This window comes from Glandiceps talaboti, chromosome 11 (genome assembly GCF_964340395.1).
Source record: "Glandiceps talaboti chromosome 11, keGlaTala1.1, whole genome shotgun sequence".
Classification (NCBI taxonomy): domain Eukaryota; kingdom Metazoa; phylum Hemichordata; class Enteropneusta; family Spengelidae; genus Glandiceps; species Glandiceps talaboti.
The window spans coordinates 14,966,063-14,986,929 of NC_135559.1; the positions used below are offsets into that span (position 1 = coordinate 14,966,063).

At 36.6% G+C, this 20,867-nt stretch overlaps 2 protein-coding genes across 2 annotated transcripts in view; one reads left to right on the forward strand and one right to left on the reverse strand.

Moving 5' to 3' along the window:
- Positions 1-5,194: 5,194 nt before the first annotated feature.
- On the reverse strand, positions 5,195-16,268 carry LOC144441972 (H/ACA ribonucleoprotein complex subunit DKC1-like). The gene is made up of 11 exons (XM_078131241.1): positions 16,244-16,268; positions 14,585-14,652; positions 13,411-13,589; positions 12,402-12,586; positions 11,621-11,685; positions 10,751-10,877; positions 10,149-10,279; positions 9,480-9,623; positions 7,255-7,598; positions 6,541-6,790; positions 5,195-5,687 (listed from the first exon to the last, which is right to left on the reverse strand). The coding sequence occupies exons 1-11, from the start codon at positions 16,254-16,256 to the stop codon at positions 5,583-5,585; spliced, it is 1,611 nt and encodes a 536-aa protein (XP_077987367.1). The 5' UTR covers positions 16,257-16,268; the 3' UTR covers positions 5,195-5,582.
- A 583-nt stretch (positions 16,269-16,851) lies between these two features.
- Positions 16,852-20,867, forward strand: part of LOC144442063 (DNA excision repair protein ERCC-5 homolog) — a 36,186-nt gene continuing 32,170 nt past the window's right edge. Inside the window, exons 1-4 of the mRNA XM_078131334.1 lie at positions 16,852-16,939; positions 18,750-18,925; positions 19,775-19,887; positions 20,602-20,703. Coding sequence (XP_077987460.1) covers positions 16,852-16,939; positions 18,750-18,925; positions 19,775-19,887; positions 20,602-20,703 — 479 coding nt within the window. The remainder of the gene's footprint in view (positions 16,940-18,749; positions 18,926-19,774; positions 19,888-20,601; positions 20,704-20,867) is intronic.

Sequence of the window (20,867 nt, forward strand, 5' to 3'; positions counted from 1 at the left end):
TTAGTACAGCCACTATCATAGTATGAAAATAAAGATAAGGAAAACAAAGTTTGGGTAATGACATTAAATTGGGATATGCAAGATAAGGACATACTACACAAAGGCACTACTTCGCCTGCCCATGAACGTTTCTGGTTGTTCTACTTCTGTCAGAAAACCCTAAATATTTGTAAGAAATTGCGTAATGGGAAGGAATCCAAATTATAGAAAATGATATGATAGAAGATGTAGCCATATAAATAAGGTATGTTTTAAGACATACATGCAAACAGTGACTGCAATTACTGATTTGATAGTTCTTCCTTCCTAGTTTCTTTCTCCTCTTGCGCGTATCGGTTTCTGTATGTGTGTGCTTCATTCCCATCCCATCCCTTCTGTCTCTGTCTCTCTGCCTCTCTGTGTGTCTGTCTCTCTGTCTATTTCTCTGTCTGTCTGTCTGTCTGTCTGTCTGTCTGTTTGTCTGTCTGTATGTCTCTCTGTTTGTCTCTCTCTCTCGCTCTCTCTGCCTGTCTTAGTGCATCTGTCTCTGTCTGTTTGAGTCGCTCTCTCTTCCTCTCTCTCTCTCTCTCTCTCTCTCTCTCTCTCTCTCTCTCTCTCTCTCTCTCTCTCTCTCTCTCTCTCTCTCTCTCTCTCTCTCTCTCTCTCTCTCTCTCTCTCTCTCTCTCTCTCTCTCTCTCTCTCTCTCTCTCTCTCTCCGATTGTTCGGCACAACCTTTATAATAATGTACGAGCAAACTAAGTAGATCCATATCTAAACTGAATATCCGAAATTAATCTTGACAATTAATTATTTACACCTGGTGTTGTATAATCTAGTCCTACTAAAATCTCACAACTTCAAAAACTACAAAGTCTCCTAAATTGTACGTGTCTTGTCAAATAATGGTATGTCCACGACACGGTACGATCATATCTTGCGTGATTGACGTTGACAGAAACATTATTTGGTACGGTCAATTTGGTTTTATTTGATTTCTTTCAGATTTACTGTTTACGGTTACAGGTTTTCGAGTATTGCTAAATATGATTCTCATTTTACTATGTCATGGTACGACATTTCTGAAACATTCCTATAATTTTCAGTTGTAAACGTAAGTGGTTTGAAAGTAAAGTGAGAAAAATTGGCTTGTTTTTTTTTTTTAAATCGTTATTTGCAATGCAAGGACAATTTTTGAGCGTCGTTTAAAATAGTATCTATGGGAACCAAACTGGCGATCGTAAGAAGTGATATCTTCAAATGAAAATTCATCTGAGTAAGTAAAATGTGGAAATACAATTTTGGTTAAATTTTTGCTCTTATTTTTAATTTTGAAACAAAAGTTCATTTTGATAGAATTGTTCGCACTACATATTCATTTTATATTTCTTCTCCAATTTTCAATTTTGTGCTTGGAACAAAGTTTACTATCATGATGATGTAACGAGGAGAAACAAGCATTTAGTTTTGTCAGCGTCGAATTTTTCATTCAAACAACTGAAAAGATGATATTTGTAAATCTACACAGATCAAATGTCATTTTGTATTTAGCATAATCACATATAATTGCATTTCCATGGTAACAGTTACAAGATGTCCCCGACTTTCATTCATCCATTGTTGGTTCCAATTTTTTCCGTAATATGGTCAGAGAGGGAGATATATTTTGTCCATTCATACATAGTTTCCAAGCTAGAAAGAGTTCATAGTAAAATCACGGTGACCTGGTCATTCGTTATTTTTTTTCTGATCTTCACTTTGTCGCTACTATCTTAATCAAATAAACACAGTGACTTCGTGTGTCAACATATGATATGAATTAGATAAACAGAAGACACGCATTGTACGGCTTCATATCAATGGTAGTTGTGTGTATTTTCATATGCTAGATCTGAAGTGCATGCAATGTTGACTTACTAATATCAGCAAAGTGTTGTCCTGATCACATGATGTCAAAATAAGTTTAATACGATTTTAATTTTATAATAATATTGCTACGCCGATGAGAGAATGTGTTTCGGATACCAATTGCCCTAAAAATCAAAGATATTAGAACCTCTCCTAACTTAAATTTCCTACATGAAAGCTTGTTCCGAGAATTTTTTTTCAGATTTTTTAAACTTTCGAAAAACTTACACAAAACCTTACCTGAAAATGGATAAATTTAGCTCTCTGATTAACTTACCTATTTATTAGTGGTCGATGGTGTAGTGTACACTGGCTTGATGTCTGTGATTGAACAATATGAATTCACGATACCATTTGTCTTGTCGGCAATTTGTCTTTGTTGGATGCTAGAAGACTATATCACTCGCCAATCATAGGTACCAGTAATTCAGTATGTACAACATAACTAAGAACAAGCATTCAAAATTATAAACAAATTGTACTCAGTCACAGCTGGCTACGTACAAGGACTACACGTTTAGACCCAGACAAAACTGGCTTCGTTGGTTGTTTTATTACCAACAAACAAACGAACGAACGAACGAACGAACGAACGAACAACAAAAATCAAACAAACAAAACAAACAAACAACAAAGAAAACTAAATCAATACTCTTAAAACACACACTTCAAGATCAGAACAAAGCATACCACATCGATCATACATCAAATTAATAATTGTATGCAACGAAAATTGCAATCAATTTTACACTGTATAATAATCACTCCAAATAAGTCACTGAACGACAATGTTTTATATGCTCATAATTTAGCAATCTAATGAGATGAAAAAAAAAACAAGTCTTCATAGAAGACATACTTCATTTCTCTGTGACTAACATAAAATTGATTTGTTTGTTTTGTTTTGTTTTGTTATATTTTGACTTGTGCAGTAAAAATTGATTTTTAGCTAAAACATATGGCCACCATTCGACCAAATAATGCGTATGATATGTTGTAAAACAAAATTAAAAATTCAGGGTCAAATATAAAGATACTAACAGAAAGGTCATATCAGCAGAAAGGTAACATCTTATACAATAGTAGTAGACACTTGAATGAAATATACAATAGTAGTAAACACTTGAATGAAATATTATGCGATAGTAGTAGACACTTGAATGAAATATTATGCGATAGTAGTAGACACTTGAATGAAATATTATACGATAGTAGTAGACACTTGAATGAAATATTATACGATAGTAGTAGACACTTGAATGAAATAGTATACGATAGTAGTAGACACTTGAATGAAATATTATACGATAGTAGTAGACACTTGATGATGTCTTATGATTCCAAAGCTGTTACACAAATTGAGTTTTACCATCCATGGCCAACAGCAATATTCAGTAAACAAATTATATGAACGCCAAAATCAATGCATATGTACTTCTCTTGTTCTTTGTGAACTGTCCCCAAGATCTTATAAAATATTGGTCACATATAAATGCCACAGAGTGTCTGCAATATGGAAGAATTAACTTGATTTTGCCGGGAATTGACCCTGAAGTTCAAGATCGATGTCAAAAGTCAAGGTCTTCAAATAAAGCTTACACCTAATGATATGGAGTAGACACTTGAATGGAGTCTCTATGTTTTACACTTTTTTGAGTTATGAAGTAAAATTGACTTTTAACTAAACATATGGCCACCATTTGGTCAAATAATGCACATGTTGCAAAACGAGTGAGTTGCAAATGTCCCATAAGATACATGCTACCTTATGCCAGATTTGCCATTGTAGAATGTTCATTGAACACTTGTTGTTTCTACAAAAATAAGGATACAGTAATTTTGAAGTTGCTATGGGTGTGGTCATAGTTGTTAACTGTATATGTTCTCACTTATTTATGTTCTAGTCTAGTCCCTGTACAGAATCGTTACGATTTACACCTCCACTCATTTATAGTCAAAGTCGTTACTCTAGAAGTCCTGAGATGCATGAAATGTAATTAAAAATTCATCCACAGCCACCACACAGTCATTAACATCATATCTTTGTTAGTCACAAAATTCTAACCAATAACACAGTCCTTCATAAAGTTAAGTGTTTATTAGGGCAGTTATGTAATGTCCAAATATGGTATACACACAATACTCATGTCTGCAGTGTTAAACAGATGGCTTAATTAAAGAACTTTATATTTTTCATATGGATTGCATCCTGTTGTGTTGTGGTTGCATGTGCGAGAGTTCATACATGTGACATGGTTTTCCAGCGTCTTCAAGACCTGTTTTAATCGGCCATTCCAGACTGCAAACAGGAAATTGAGAATACACCGCCCTCACTCAAATTGGGGGTATCAACACCTAGTACCTCATTGTACTGTTTCTTAAGAGCTTTATCCCTTGGTATTCTGGAGAAGTGTAAATCAGGGATGTTTTTTTTGTATTGTTCAGACATCGAGGAAAGCAATGTTAATGGTGATACCACAGCGAGCATGTAACTGATTGATCGATCGATCGATTGATCGATCGGTGGATTTATTGATTGATTGATTTATTATTTGGTTGAATGATTGATCGATTGAATGATCAATTTTTGTGGTGCAATATAACTTATTTTGTGTGTGATATTGATCAATTCACTCATTGAGTTTTAAAACTATCTCTCTTTCTTTCCCTGGTTACTTTGCTCTCAGCTATATCTCAGACCACTAGCAGTCTGAGGCTGTATGTAATTCTCTCTTTTCTTTATTGACTAAATAAAGACGCCTTGTCCATTCTTCTCATCTCATCTAAATTAAAACATTCCTAATCTTATAATTGGCAAGAGATCACTTACATTAACAGTCTGCTTTATCTCTCATCTGCTGGGAGATTATCACACTGGACAAACATTCAATCATGCATAAACTTACTAGTATAGTATTGGTATAATCGATCGATCAATCAGTTACATGCTCGCTGCCCCCTGTGGTGATACATGTCTTCTATAACATCGCAACTGTCTTTTTCGCTTTGTTAGAAACAGTTGATTTCATAGTAGGGGTTTCCTGAACATTCTTTGATATGTATGGTAAATGACACGAGTTTATGAGTTACATCTTGATACCAGGTTTGAGTTCAGTCAATTGCAAGTGATGGCGAAGTATGCTTCAGTACGTACAATACCTATCAAATATACAGTACAAACGACGCCTATACACGTATAAACTCTGTTTGTGCCCCTTTTAATGCTCAGAGTTGCACCTTTAACAAATTCACTCACAGAAAAGAAAGCCATCAGACCACTGCTATGTTATAAAGAATCTAAAGTGACGTTTTTATTACATAAATCTTATCCAAGTAGAGACATAAGTTGTCGATACAGAGTCTTCAAATACACAGGTGCTGAAGGAGGACAATAAATTCTCAACATAAAACTCTTCTGTATCTTTTTTCTTAAAAATTTCATTCTTTGCCATACAGTACATGAACAAGGAAACCCTGATAACTAGTGTACGGTCTTTTCTTTCGGTACAATAAAACACCAGGTCTTGCACTGCAGGCATTTCTTCCATGATTTTCATAATCACCCCTACTTTTCCACATGTTTGGTATCATCCTATTGTTATCTGGTCTATCTGACTAGTATGAAGGGATGGACAGTCTGTTATGTGAGGGGTAGTTCTACTCTACCGGGCTCTAGTTATCTTCTTTTTTTTTCAAACTAATCGGAATCGGAGTCATCATCTGATGTCTTGGCTTTTTTCTTTTTCTTTTCTTTGTCTTTCTTCTTTTTCTTTTTCTTCTTTATCTCTTCTGTTTCAGTGGGCTAAAAGATAAAATGAAGAAATGTCAATGCATATACCTTAACAATGATACGAACCAATATCTTTACTTAATTGGTGATTTTGTTTAAGTTGGAAAGTGGCACATTGTGAGAAGTAATGACTTCACTTATTAGCATCCTGATCAAACACAAGGAAATGGCCACATACACCGATTCATGCAAATTTCTGAATAACTAGTTCAACAGTGTAAGTGAAATGCCAGCTACCTTCCACTAATTTCCCAAATAAAATTCCAGCTACGTTCCACTAATTTCTCGAGTGAAATTCCACTAATTTCTCCGATTAATGAAACCACGTGCTCAGATCAGCATATAGCATACTACAGAAGCCGTTTCCAATTAGCAAGGCTGAGTCAATCTGATGTTATCACTAGATTTTGCTTATTCAGGCACTATCACTTTTACCAACATTCTGCTGAGTTGTTAGTGCCATTCTTATGTTAACACTGAGCCAGCCCTGTGTAAACATTCGGCTAGTGCATGCATTGAACCTTAACCACATGTTGGTGAAGCGCTACTGTCAGCCTGATATTCTCACAGAGCATTCATTCATTCTATCACTAATTGAGATCCACACCTGGATCAGAACATAAATGTGCAACATAGTTGCAAATCCAACAAATGGCAAAATGATACATCTCAAAGTTCTCAGTCATCAAACAGCAAATTTTTTAAACAGACAATATGAACCTAACCCCTCTACCTTCCTCTCATCAACCTTTCCAGTTACCCATTCGTTATTGAGGAGAAAATTACAACAATGCAATAATCCATTCAACGCTTTGTTGGATGCATGGCATCTTGAACAGAACTAACAAGAAAACAAAATTCTTACCTTGGCATCACCTTCTCCTTTGTGTTTCTTCTTTTTCTTTTCCTTCTTATGTTTCTTCTTTTCTTTTTCTGTTGTTACAGGTGTCTGTGGTTCACTCGACGCCGAACTGCTTTCACTCAATTTCCTCTTCTTGGCAGGTGTTACAACCTCTTCAATGCTGGGTTTAGCAGGTGTAGTGACACTGGTTGAAGGTGTGGAAGAGGTAGTTGACTGGCCATTCTCTGTGGTTTCTGTCTCTGGTTTTGATTTACTGCAAGAAATAGAATTTCAACCTTTTGAAGTACGCTCTTCTACAGTGCCACTTATGTTATCTTGGTGTCCTCATGGGACACTTTGCCTTTTGGCATAAAGATAGACACATTTGAACTCCAGACAAACAATGACTGACGCACGCACGCACGCACGCCTGCACACCTGCACACATGCACACGCGCACACACACACCATGGACACATCTTTAAATTTGGCACCTATCCATATGAAAATTATACAGGCAAAAATCAATGTACATTTCCCACTATATAAACATTTACTTAGCATGTAATAGAAATATCACAGACCTAAAATGGTAACCAGAACCTTCTTATCAGACTGTTTTATGCCCATTTTTGGGAGATTACCACCAGATCCTGATGCTAAAACGCCCATATTTGGACAGTAATATACACATGTACAACACAAAAAATTCTTCCTTTCAAATCTAAATCCACCTACCCATAATCAACATATGACTTTTTCCAGTCAGAAGGTGTCTGTTGGTTTGGTTTCCCGTACTTATCGAGTTTCCCCTGTTTAATCAGCTGCTTCTTCATACTGGCCTTTGGTCCAAGTCCCCACTTTCTGGGATACGTATCCCTTTCCATAATCACTCTCTTGATCTTAGCCACGATGCCATGGTCACAGGTTGCCATGACAGCTGTTGTCATGAGTGCAATTCCAAGACAAACAGCTTCACCCTTTGTTGTCAAGACGACAATTTCACTGTTGATTTCAATTCCATCTTCAAATCTGAGTACGCCAGGCAGCATTATCTTGGCTCCATAACACACAGCATTGACCTGCAGGAGAATAAATGAAACATATGAGATGGAGATGAAAACAGTTCCAATATTTTCATTGCAAGGAGTTTAATTTTTCCTATAACAAATAAATTTTTAGAATGTTCACCAAGAATGCGATAATAAGGTTGTAGTACCAGTTACATATCCTTCAAAAATAGTTCGGCACTGTTGAACTTTTCTTACTTTTTTGTTTGTTTGTGTTGGGGGGGGGGGGGGGGGGGGGGGATCCTGGCATTTCTATATATGGTGTTCTGTATATTCTTGTGATGTTAGCATCTTGGTTCACTTGTGATTTATGTACTTACCATACCGTCTTTGAAAGCAATACATTTGTGATGTAAGCAGAGACCCTAAGGGTTTATCAATCTGATTAAAATACAATGTAGTGAAGACGACACAATTTCTTTTTGGCTAATATGTTTACTGTCGTTTGCTCTCTTGTAAGTGCTCGTTACATACCACACTGTCTTTGAGAACAATATGTGTACATGACTGATGGTTTATGTGAGCTTACACGTACTGCTATGGTCTTTGAGAACAATATGTGTAAATGATTGATGGTTTGTGATCTTTCACTTACTGCACTGTCTTTGAGATTAATATGTGTACATAACTGATGGTTTTGTGATCTTGCACTTACTGCTACGGTCTTTGAAAACAATATGTTTACATAACCGACGGTTTTGTGATCTTTCACATACTGCTATGGTCTTTGAAAACAATCTGTTTACATAACCGATGGTTTTGTGATCTTTCACTTACTGCTACGGTCTTTGAAAACAATCTGTTTACATAACTGATGGTTGTGATCTTTCACTTACTGCACTGTCTTTGAGAACAATATGTGTACATGACTGATGGCTTATGAGATCTTTCACTTACCACACTGTCTTTGAGAACACTATGTTTATGTGAGATGCACAGAAAGTCTAAGGACTTACATGATCTTGAACTTACTAACAATATGTGTATGTGACATGTGCAGGGATCTGCCGACGCCGGTCGGCACCGGTCGCTAGCGTCCGGGACTCAGCCTTGCCGACCACCACTCAAAGGTTGCCGACCACCACCTTCAAGTGTCACCGACCCCACGATCACTTTAATAATTACACATTCATTTTCTGCCCACATGGGCGTATTGATTTAAAAGATAATGAAGTATGAAAATGTCTTTGAGAAAAGAACAATGTAGACGACCATTAATTACAATAATGACAAATACTTGACTATTTATAAAGACGAAGTGTGAACTGACAACAGCTGACGCTGCATGTGTACAGTATGTGTGTGAATTACAGGGCAAACACGATGCTGCAGACTTTCGACTAGCATTCTTCAGCGTCGTCAAAAAAGTATAACAGCCTCATATACCTTTTATAAAGTGTTGACGTTGTGTCCGATCATTAGTTTTCTGTTCAATTTTACTCTGAAAACACTTTTAGTTAGTAGTTTGCCATCGTACATAGCACGACAATGAAAACACGTAATTTCCAAAATGGCGGGTGGTGACGTCACAAACTATCGCGAGGTCTCATGTATCACGAGATTTCGTCTAAACGCGATGCGTATGTGTGGATATACGCAACTTTTTAGAGTTTTGAAACTGCAGTCGTCTTTGGATATTTAGTTTGATTGAAACAACTTTAGCTTTTCAGAAAACTAATCAAAAACTGATTGAAAAAAAATCGATGTGCAAAGACTGAGATTAGAGTTATAAATCAGTAGAGAAAGAAAAGTTGGTTTTATCTTTTTCATTGGCAACTTTGATCATACACCATATACTTTGAGTGTACCATTAATTTATTCATGAATATTAATTAGCAACCGGGACTACTCTCAAGCTTGGCAGAACCCTGCATGTAGAAACTCAAAACTTACCGCACTGTCTTTGAGAACAATACGTTTATGCGACGTAAGTAGCGCTTCTAATGGTTTGATGGTACGTCTGAGATAAGACTCATCTTTATTATGCTCAAACTGCCACTGTGCATCCATGACATCATGCATGGTTACCATGGAATCCTGTACACGTAGAAAGCACAAACAGAGGAGACATTTAATTTGGAAGAAAAAACAATTCATTGGAGGCTTCACAATTACAGGAAACAGTCCAGACAAGCTTACTTCTACCGTTAGAACACTTGTTGACATTCTTGTTAGCATGCTACAACACAATATCGAGGGATTCACAATCAATACAACACTCAAATGAACGATGTAGATAATATGTATCATGTGACTTAGAGCAACCTGATCATACATCCCTTATTTTCTGTATGCACATATAACATGAGTCAATTTGGCTTAAACTGTCTTTATTCAGGTTCCAAACAGTACCACTACCACACATCTACACAAGCACATGTACATCAAAGGTTATCAACCTAGGCTGTCCACTTAGGATGCATCGGGTTTCCAACCCATATGGGGTGAGCGCCCTCAACATACAGAACCATATAACTTTTTTGTTTTCTACACATGCATGTGTACATGTTGACTTGCAAATGATATAAGTATAGTAGACTTTATCTGAGGAGAGGTACCTACCTTTTCTGACTGAATGCCAGATCGGACTCTCCGAAGTTCTGCCATCTGTCCCCCAACACCCAATAAAAGACCAAGATGTACACATAATGTCCTAATGTATGTACCCGCTTCACAACTTAACCAACAAACACCTAGAAATTAACAAAGGAAATGATGTACACTAAGAAGAGGCAAAATTAACAGTAAAATCATTTTGACACTGTAACATGCATTGGAGACTAGTATACCACAGAATCTTTTGTCTTGTCACAACATAAAACCTGACCTATCACAAAATTTTGTGTTTGGGCTATACTTTTCATGGATATCCAGGTAAAATGACTGGGGAACTCAGGTAGATTTACCTACTTACCAACCTTAATAAAAACAATGGTAGGGGACCCCTGGTAAAATGACTAGGGAACTCAGCTAGATTTTATCTACTTACCACCTTTTACAAAAACACTGGTAGGGAACCCTGGTAAAATGACTGGCTAACCTACTTACCACCATAACATAAGCACTGACACAGCGGATAAACTTGACAAGGTGTTTTTCTTTGCATTATTCTGGTTAATTATATATCAACAGATGGTCCAGATCTGAGTAAGAGATAAACTTACCAAGATGTCTCTCAGAGTCATATTCTAGTAATTTACTTTCATAGATAGTTCTGACTCGGAGTTGTCTCTTAACAGCTGATATAAGTGGTGGTCTTTGGAATACTGCTCCTGTCAAAGTCTCAATAGCCTGCAAATGAAATGAAAACACAGAAATTAGTTTATTTTTGCACGAATTTGATTTTGTGCTTGTATAAGTGTATGTTATGAATTTGCTTCCCAGTCACGCATTCTCTTGGCTAGTGAAGGGTGTCAACATCTTTCAATACTCCATATTCCGGTTATCAAAGTTCTGGCCATTTCGCAAGAGGGCAACCCAGATTTGGCAAACTAAGGGAGGGTTACGATTTCCTCATGCCCACTTATCGTATGGCCATGCATAAAGCCATGAAAAAATGTGTGTAAAAGGACTGTATGTGTTCTTAAAAGAGCTTTACAACAGTGGTTAGGCACGTTTTATTACTGGTAGTCGCTAATAAAACATTACAGTAATAACACAGCAAAAAGTGGTAACCTTCATGCCTGTTGTCTTGATGCTACAATACTCAACTATTCTGGAACTCACTTCCAACACTAAAAGGGCATGTGAACAGCACTCCTAGTGGCCAAATCCATGAAATCTTTTGTCTTTCTGATAACCAGAATATGATGTATTCCGCTGGAGTAGTTGGGTGGTAGTCGAGCAAACATGGTGATAACTGACTTTACGACCACAGACGAAATCTGGTGTGTCAAGGGCATACGTACAAACAAGTACAAGGTGACAGAGGATGATATCTACCATCAGTACATATAGGATTACTGGTAATCAGCAACAGACGAGTTCAAATCAGACAAATGGTCACCATGAGACATACAAACATATTTACTTACCCTTGCCAACTTTGCTTCATTTTCAATAGCACTATGTAACCTCACAACACAGACGTATTCTTTACCTAAACAAGGTACCAATGAACCAAAGTTAATCAATATAAGTTTTAACATTAGCTCCAGTCTCAATTCATGACATAACTTAATAGAAAATAGTCAACTTTCACCACGAGAAGTGACAAAAATGTGGGAAGTTTTGAAGGTGAATTTAAATAATGAAGAGATTCTACAAGGCACATGCAGAACCTCCTTTGTCACACAGGTCATGACAGCAATGAATTAAGCATGCTTAAACGGGACTCAAAATTGAATTTTTTCTTTTATGGTCCTAACAGGCTATCAATTTCAGAATGTGGAGGCCAAAAGATGGTGATGAGTAATCCTATATTCCTGAACTGTAAACATACTTCTCCTATTGGAAATATGTCTGTTATTAAAACACTTCCATATCTGTAAATCTTCCATCCTTTAAAAATCATTGCACCATCAGTGGTAGCCTGAGTGGGCTATTGCACCATCAGTGGTAGCCTGAGTGGGCTACCAGCTGCAAATTACGGTACGTGTGTACATGTAGCCCCATGACAAGAATTGGTATTCTGTGGACTCTGGACCATTATTAATTCCGAGCCCTGACTGAAGGATATAGTCTAATAGTGAACTAGTAACAGTTTCTATAGTCACGTCATATTGCACAAACTTATTTGAAAGAATCAATTCTCAATTTGTACATTACACAAAACTATAAAACTACTTGGTAAAAGTCTGAGTGAATGATACATACCTGCACTTTGTTGTGACTTGACTAAACGTGTAGCTTTCTCAATACAGACGATAAGACACCCAGTCACTTTAGGATCTAACGTACCACTGTGACCAGTCTTTTCTACTTTCAGTATTCTCTTGACCCATGACACGACTTCATGTGAGGAAGGGTTGGCTGGTTTGTCTAAGTTGATGAAGCCACTCCTGAAAGGTAAACCAAATGTATATTTCATTTGTTTTATCTGAGAGACCAAAAAAAAACCCAGAATAAAGTGAATTCTATTCCCCTAACTCGGTGTAGTGACTTGCCTTTCAGCAAACCTACATCCCGTTTTAAGTTACCTTCATCAGTTCTGCTTGATACAATCATGCAGAAATCAATAAGAAACTGCACACACTGATATTTTGTCTGAATAAAATGACCTGAAATGCCACCATGCAGACATTAAAATACTGGCACCTGCATGTTTTTATCTAGTTGCAGTACACTGGTAACGAGATGTCTGTGTAGGTGCAGTACATTTAACTGGATTATTTCAAAATAGACAAATGGAGCAAGACATTGTGTTCTCGCTATCTTAGTCAGTGTACATTATGCAGTTTGTTATTGGTTTCTGCATGGTTGTATCAAACAGAGAGAATGATACCTTGAAATGGGCTGTACCTCTGAAATCGGCATTCCGTTCTAAATTATCATATACTTGTACGACTTTGATACAGAGCAGTAATCATACATTTCTCAGAACAAACTAAGAGGTCATATGTTATTTTCAAAGCAAAGATCCTCTACAATTTTGACAAAAATGGGAATAAAAAGATCTATGTGCCCTCTAGGAAAACACAATTTTTTTGCTGTGGTCAGATATATCGAGTTTCTTGTTAGTCATGAAATAGTAAAGGATAGAAGACGACAAAAATGTTGAAAGAAAGTGGAGCGTGTCAATGGTGTACTAAATTAACATATATTTCACACTGAATAGATATTCTATTTTCCATCATTCCCCCCTATTCTTGAAAAGACTACTCACGAAACATAATCTTTCAGCTCTCTTTTCAGTGGTGATGCACCATTTGGCAGTGGTGTGTAGTGTCCGGTACGAATGTTAAGTTTGTCAAAGTTCTTTAATAACAGAGGCCATTCAGATGTGTCTAGTTTGGTTTGTTTGGATTCTGGTTTGATCAGGAAGTCATCTTCACGTTGTGCATCCTACAAATTTCAAGACATAAGACAGGTATTTAACTTTATTTCTACTTTTCATATTGAATTACGAAAGATGTTACTGTACTTCTATTTGTCAAGGACTATGCTAAAATAGCCCACAGACTTGGCTATCTGACTTAACAGAGACTTGGATAGCTGACTTGACAGAGACTTGGATAGCTGACTTGACTGAGACTTGGGTATATAACTCAACAGCGACTTGGTTATGACTTGACAAACTTGGCTATCTGACTGAAACTTAGCTGACTGACTTGACAGAGAATTTCCTATCTGACTTGACAGAGACTTAGCTAACTAACTTTACAGAGACTTAGCTAACTGACTTGAGAGACTTGGCTATCTGACTTGACAGCGACTTGCCTATCTGACTTGACAGCGATTTGGCTATATGACTGGACAGACTTGGCCATCTGACTTCACGGACTTGGTTATCTGACTTGACAGAGATTTGGCTATATGACCTGACAGAGACTTGGCTAGCTGACCTGACAGAGACTTGGCTATCTGACCTGACGGAGACTTAGCAGAACAGTGTAAAGGAATGTAGGCAGCTACAAAAGCTTGAAATCAACAATTCGTCTAAAACAGACATAGACTAAAACTTTAAGTATATTTGTTTTATTGCAGTATGTTGATAAAAACTATAAATGGCCATCCATGTCATTACACTCGCAGTAGGACTGCAACTCTGATAATGACAGATTCAACCTTATTCTAATGCACATTTTAAGACTCCTCCAGTGTTACACTGTTACGATTATATACAGGGTGATTACATGTATATCCACAAACCAAGGTACTAACACCATTACATGTGTAATGTACCACATGCAACACTTTTAGTTTGTGTCTATTCTAGTTTGTCTATAGGATATTTTGCATATAGTAAGTTTTACTAGATCTCTCTTACTGAGTTTATTACAATCTTAGCAAAGACACAGAATAAGAACACTGATGACTAAATAACATCAGATTCTCACCCCAATTTCTGCAGCGCTAGGTTTATGCTTCTTCTCTTTGTCCTTTTTGGCTTTCTTGTGTGGTGTACCTATACAATGTAAACAGGTATACCATTGTCAGCCCAGTAAAGCCATACAAATTATGTAGCGATATAAAACATCACAAAAATGAAAGCGTTCTTCAAAACCAAAACTACATGTACATGTATGTACAAACAGACCTTAGACTCGTGGTATGACTTTCAGCATGAACGTACAACAGTGGACCGACAGTACACTATGGACAAAATTGTACTCAAGTTAGGGGAATATAGAAGAGTGGACTGACTGTGCAACAAGTACACATTTGTATTCTAGCTAAGGGGATAGGGTAGAATGTACAATCGTGCACTGACTGCACAGTACAGTACATACACGGTACATGGTACAAAATTGCATTCAAGTTCCACTGTTAGGGGAATATAGAACTGTGGACTGACTGTGCAACAAGTACACATCTGTTTTCATGCTAGAAGGTTAGGGTAGAATGTAAAACAGTGGACCGACTGTACAGCAGGTACAAAATTGTACAAAAGTTAAGGAGTTAGGGTAAGGAATAGGGTTAGACTCCCTAGCATAATCCTGATTTGTTGTATTTCACTCTTGAAATGATTCAGGCGACAAGATCAGGTAGATAATATATTGTCGACATATCAGAAGCATTCCCTATTAGGTCACGAGTTGTAGCTGCTATGACAACAAATCAAGTTAAATGATTTATATCACAGAGCTGCAAAGTAGAGAATTTACATTTGAAGTTAGGATTTGTTTCAATTATCTCCATTTCTCTTCTGGCAAAGAATGACTGCCCCAAGACAAATGGAAAAATTAAGTTATAACTGTCTTTACGATCAATAAATCTTCAAACTGCTCTACTGTCTTTTATTTGTAATTACATTTTGCAGAAATTGTGGGCTAAATGTGACCACAATAAAACAAAAATAATGAACACATGCTATATAGATTAGCACTATTATACCATATACTGTACCAAGAGTTTTATCAATCAATGAATGAAAACAACAGCAGCTTCACTGCTTAGTATGTATCATGTACTCCTACAAGGTAATTTGTATAAAATTCAAATTTACAGGTTTCAAAAACTGTATTCTCTTTTCCCAAATAGACATTGTTTAAGTTTAGTGTTTATGCATATCAATGTTTTTCCCGAACAACACATTTGTTTTGCTCGATCCTAATGACTATTAAATGTAGCATCTGGGATCACATTCGTAACAAAATAACGTATTAATGTTGCAAGCTACAAGGGCAAAAAGCAACATAGGTTTCGGCGTATTATTGATTCTAAACGCCTGATCTAATCTCAGACCACTATAATCAAATTGCGCGAGATGCGTGGATGGGGGAGAAAATAAACGACTTTTCATGAACATGTGCTTCCACCACGGCCCAAGATCTATGCATACATGCATCCCATGTGACTTCTAGCACCATGCATGGTCAACACTCCACAAATGAAATCGTTTGACAGGCTATTTTGCGACATTTGGCTTACATATAAAACAGCCAAAATATAAGACAAGAGTCTATATTTCAGCATAGAGATTGAAACTAGAGGAATAATTCGGAGAATTTATGAAAAAAATATGCAAAACTGACACAAACTTGTAAAGTACACACCTGATTCCGCCATTTTAATCGTACACGTGGGTGACCGTACGCATGCGCGTAGAAAGGTCACTTTGAACTTCCACAATGCATTGCAAATAATATCAGGTCATCAGCGCGGAAGTCCGAATTTCTGCTGATATCGAAGAAAAAAATGCTTCGAATGCAAGTAAATTACATATCTCAGCATGCGAAAGTGTTGTAAAGAAGGGACTATGACCGCGTATCGTGTAATACAGTGAGATTTGGCAGTTACTGCCTCATCCCGAGTTTTATTTTTCGTTTACATAATACTACATTTCTCAAACAATAATGTATGAAATGATGTAACGTGTAATTTGAAAGAAAAATTCACTCTAAAGATATTTCCTAGAATATTACGTATTGATAAATTTTAGTTGCTCTTATATATCGCGTAAAATTATCGCAAGTGTATTACTGTAACGTCCTCAAGGTGGTAGGACTTGAACGCGTGCCAATGAATAACGCTTTGTCAACTTGTTGAAATAATATCGTCTGCTATTAAAATATTCTGCTAAATTTAAGTGTTGCTGCTCATGCGCCGTCCATAGTGAATTCGTTACTGATATTGCCGTGTAATAACACTACTTCCTAAAACAATGGGAGTTAAAGGACTGTGGCAGCTATTGGAACCAGCTGGAAGACCAGTCACATTAGAGTCCCTGGAAGGAAAGGTCCTTGCAGTCGGTATCCTTTGTATATCAACATTTCATTTTGTTTTCCATATTGTCTCTGTGTTATTGGTTTCTTCTCATCAGATATACAGCCATTACAGACTGGAAGAACAGTTTTATGTTGTCTTTTTAAGTTGATGTCAGTTTCAGCGCATCCACTATTTCTTGCAAGACTTCAGAACTTTCATGATTTTATTACTTTTCTCGAATACATAAAAAAAAAAAGTTTAGGGTCGGCATGAAAAACTAGGTGGGGCGGGTAACCAGACCCAAGCAATTTTTTTTGTAGGCCTTTTAATAGCTTCAAGTTCATAGCTGCAATAATTGTAGCCTTGTTTGAAGGCAATAATTTTTTTATTATTTTTTTTGTGTGTGTGTGACATTTTTTTTTAACTTTTTATTTTCTGTCAAAATTTGTAAAATAAGGAGATCATTTTGCAGAGCAGAAAATTGCTACTGTTACTGAAATTAGTAGTATGTGTATTGCATGTACTAGCTTGAAAATTTGCCTACAACTAAACTTGTGTGTAACTGTACCCATTACTAATAGCGAAAAAGATGATCACAAAATAATTTTCCATGCCAACCTATAGTTTGGCAATATTTTTGCTTTTACAAGATCTTTGGACCTTTACTGTAAAAATTGTTATTTATCAAGTCCAAAGAACAAGTCAGTCCCAGGGTTCACACTCGAGTAAAAGAGTCCTTATCCCACAGGACTAGTAAAATTGATAACGTAGTAGTCCTGCAAAAAATTTGGTGGTCCTGTCTTTAAGTGCTTTCACTTGTTCACTTGGGCTCTTCATCTCTCTTAGTTTTTGCTCTACTTCTAATTCACTTTTCCAAACCCCATATTTATTTCAAACCCAGTGTTGTAATTGAACTGTCTATTGAGTCTTTGAATAGCTCAAGGGTTGAGTGCGTTATACCTAGACTGTAAGATATATCATGTTGTTCGGCCCGGCCCTATCAGGCTTCTCATTCAGCGAGTGTTGATTTACAAAGGTTATAACGCACAAGCAGTTCTGCGTTTTTAAGCGTTGAGCTCTTGATCTGTCTTGGTCGATAATCCTCATCAGAATGACAAAATTTTAATTGTGTTGTTCGGCTCTCTCAGGCTTCTCAACCAGCAAGTGCTGATTTACAAAGGTTATGGCACACAAACAGTTCAAAGTTTTTTAGCATTCAGCTTTCAATATGTCTTGATCGACGATCCTCATCAGAATGACTAATTGTATATAGTTACAACTGACCAATAGGAAAGTGCTGGCTAATAGCAGTGTTGCACCCAGACTGAGTTTTTGTGTCATTTGACACATTTTCTGTGCCTGACCCACTTTTTTTTAGAAGTGACAGGTCATAGATGACCCACTCTGAAAGATGTTCTAATACAAAAATTCCAAAATTCTGTGACTAATCATTGTGAAAAGCTATGTACTAAATTTTATAGAACAGGAGACTTTGTATAAATAGTAAACTCTTTTGAAACCACAAGACTTAGTGATGTTACTCACACCTACCACAATATTGTCTCTCTCTGTATTCAAATAGTGAATTCAATATGATAGTTATCTGTACTAACTAATGTTAGATGTGAATAAATTTCATCCTGAGATTGTTGTGTATATTTGATGTAATAACAATTTGTCATGCATGATGTCCTGCAAGAATTTATGATGACCCAGAAAAATGGAAATCATGGGACACCATGTCCCACATTTTGAAAAGGCTGGGAGCAACATTGTAATAGCGTGGCACAAATGTCGTACCTTACAGACTACATGCTGCCTGGCATGGTTTGTTTCCTTGACTTAGTCATTTAGATATCAGTCTGTGGTTGAATCAGTCAGTTCGTGGTATGAGAGACCGTGATGGTAATCAGGTGACCAATGCTCATCTACTTGGACTATTTAATCGTATATGTAAAATGCTGTTCTATCGTATTAAACCTGTATTTGTGTTTGATGGAGGAGCGCCACAACTAAAGAAACAGACCTTGGTAAGTTTAAGGGACATGATCTGGAACCTGTGCAAATTTTTTGTCACTTTTAGCACAACTGAATTGAAGGTTCAGTCATGCTGTGTGCATGGTAAAGTGTCTTTCCATCTGTCTGTCTGTCTGTCTGTGTGCATGGTAAATTGTCTCTCCACTTGTATGTCTGTCTCTCTGTCTGTCTCTGTCTCTCTGTCTGTGCATTGTAAAGTGTCTTTCCATCTGTCTGTCTGTCTGTCTGTGGATGGTAAAGTGTCTTTCCGTCTGTCTGTCTGTCTGTCTGTTTGTCTATGTGCATGGTAAAGTATCTTTCCATCTGTCTGACTGTCTGTCTGTATGCAAACATCAAAAACCAAATTGCCAATTACATTGGTATTTGGTTGGCATATGCTACTTTTAGGCTCTAGTATGGATGTTGTTCAAAACAAAATTATGAGATCAACAATATGTAACAATGTTTTGAATAGACATGGTCTGAACTTGTAAGATACCATGATATGATACTAAATAGGCCTCGTTCTACGTTACGACAATGCGTCTATGTCACGACAACGCATGTCTACATCACTGGTTCTGTTGTGCTCGAAATATAAGTCAAAACATTCAAAATTGTCATTACTTTCCCCAATATTTCTTTTATACAACTGGTGCTTGTATAATTATGTTTTTCTTCAATATTTTTCTTCATTCAGCTGGAAAATATTCGTGACCTAAGGGTTGTCACTACTCGTCAAGCGGCTCATAGTGACAAAACCCCCTTAGGTCACTCGTATTTTCCTTGGATGGAGGAAGAAAAATATTGAGAAATCACACCTAATTATCATTCATAAACTATGTAAATATTTCTTTGTCTAGGCTGCAAGAAGACAAAGACTTGATAAAGCTGTGAGAGAATCCAACAAGGCTAGAGATAAATTATTGAAGAATTATCTCAAACAACAAGCCATGACTACGGTTCTAGGGAAAGAGTAAGTCTTGTGGTTTTGTATTTCTAAAGTGTGAGAATACAGGATGTGTTTCTTGTTCATTGAATTTAATTCAGTGGGCACCTCTAAAATAAAGATCTTTCTGAATAGTTTTGCTGTTACTTTGTTCTAGAAATCTCAAATCTGTTCTCAGTTAAAAAATCAAGGATAAGATCAGGGATTTCCATAAATTTTTAGAAATAGAGGCCAAATGATATCAAAATTAAGCCATTTTAGAATCCAATATGGCCACCATCCAATATGGCTGACAAATACTACACATTGTCAACTATGAGAAAGTAAAATATTGTTCATTTCCATGACAACAGGATGATGAACCCCCAAAATTTGTTTATCGTTCAAAAGGATCAAGAACAAACTTCTTGAAGCAATGTCTTGGAAGATTTGAATAACTTTGATTTTGTGGCAATTTGGTAACCAAGTGTGTATTCTAAGAGATGTGAAATATAGTGATTTAGATGAAAGCTACGTACTAGTAACTGTTTCAAACCTAGATTCCAAAAAGGTAACTTTATTGCTACTACTATAAAAAATATGATCAAGTATCAATTTCTTTTCAACTATGGCAAATACTTTAAGATCTTAATGATTCCATGAAAGATAGCCTGCCAAGATTTTATGTATAATTGTTTTGTTTGTTACATTTTGTGTGTGTGAAACGTTAAATGGATTTAATGTGGTTTATTAATATTACAGGAGTGGTACCCAATCCGGTAAATCATCAGCAGCGGTGCCAAGATCCAAAGACAATGATATCTATGACCTGCCAGCACTTGAACCATCACAGGAAGCACAACTGTACGTACTCCGCATTTACATGTCTCGATACAAAAATAGGATTATCAATAAACAATATTCCGGTTATCAGAAAGACAAAAGATTGTGTAGTTTGGCCACTAGGGGTGATGTTTAGGTGAAGCCTTTTACATACATGTCTCAATACACAATATTCCAGTTATCAG

Coding starts and splice junctions, on each gene's coding strand:
- LOC144441972 (XM_078131241.1), bottom strand. Junction 12,587..13,410: donor GAGCTGAAAGATTATGTTTC/GTGAGTAGTCTT, acceptor TTTACCTTTCAG/GAGTGGCTTCATCAACTTAG. Junction 11,686..12,401: donor CAAGTCACAACAAAGTGCAG/GTATGTATCATT, acceptor TACCTTGTTTAG/GTAAAGAATACGTCTGTGTT.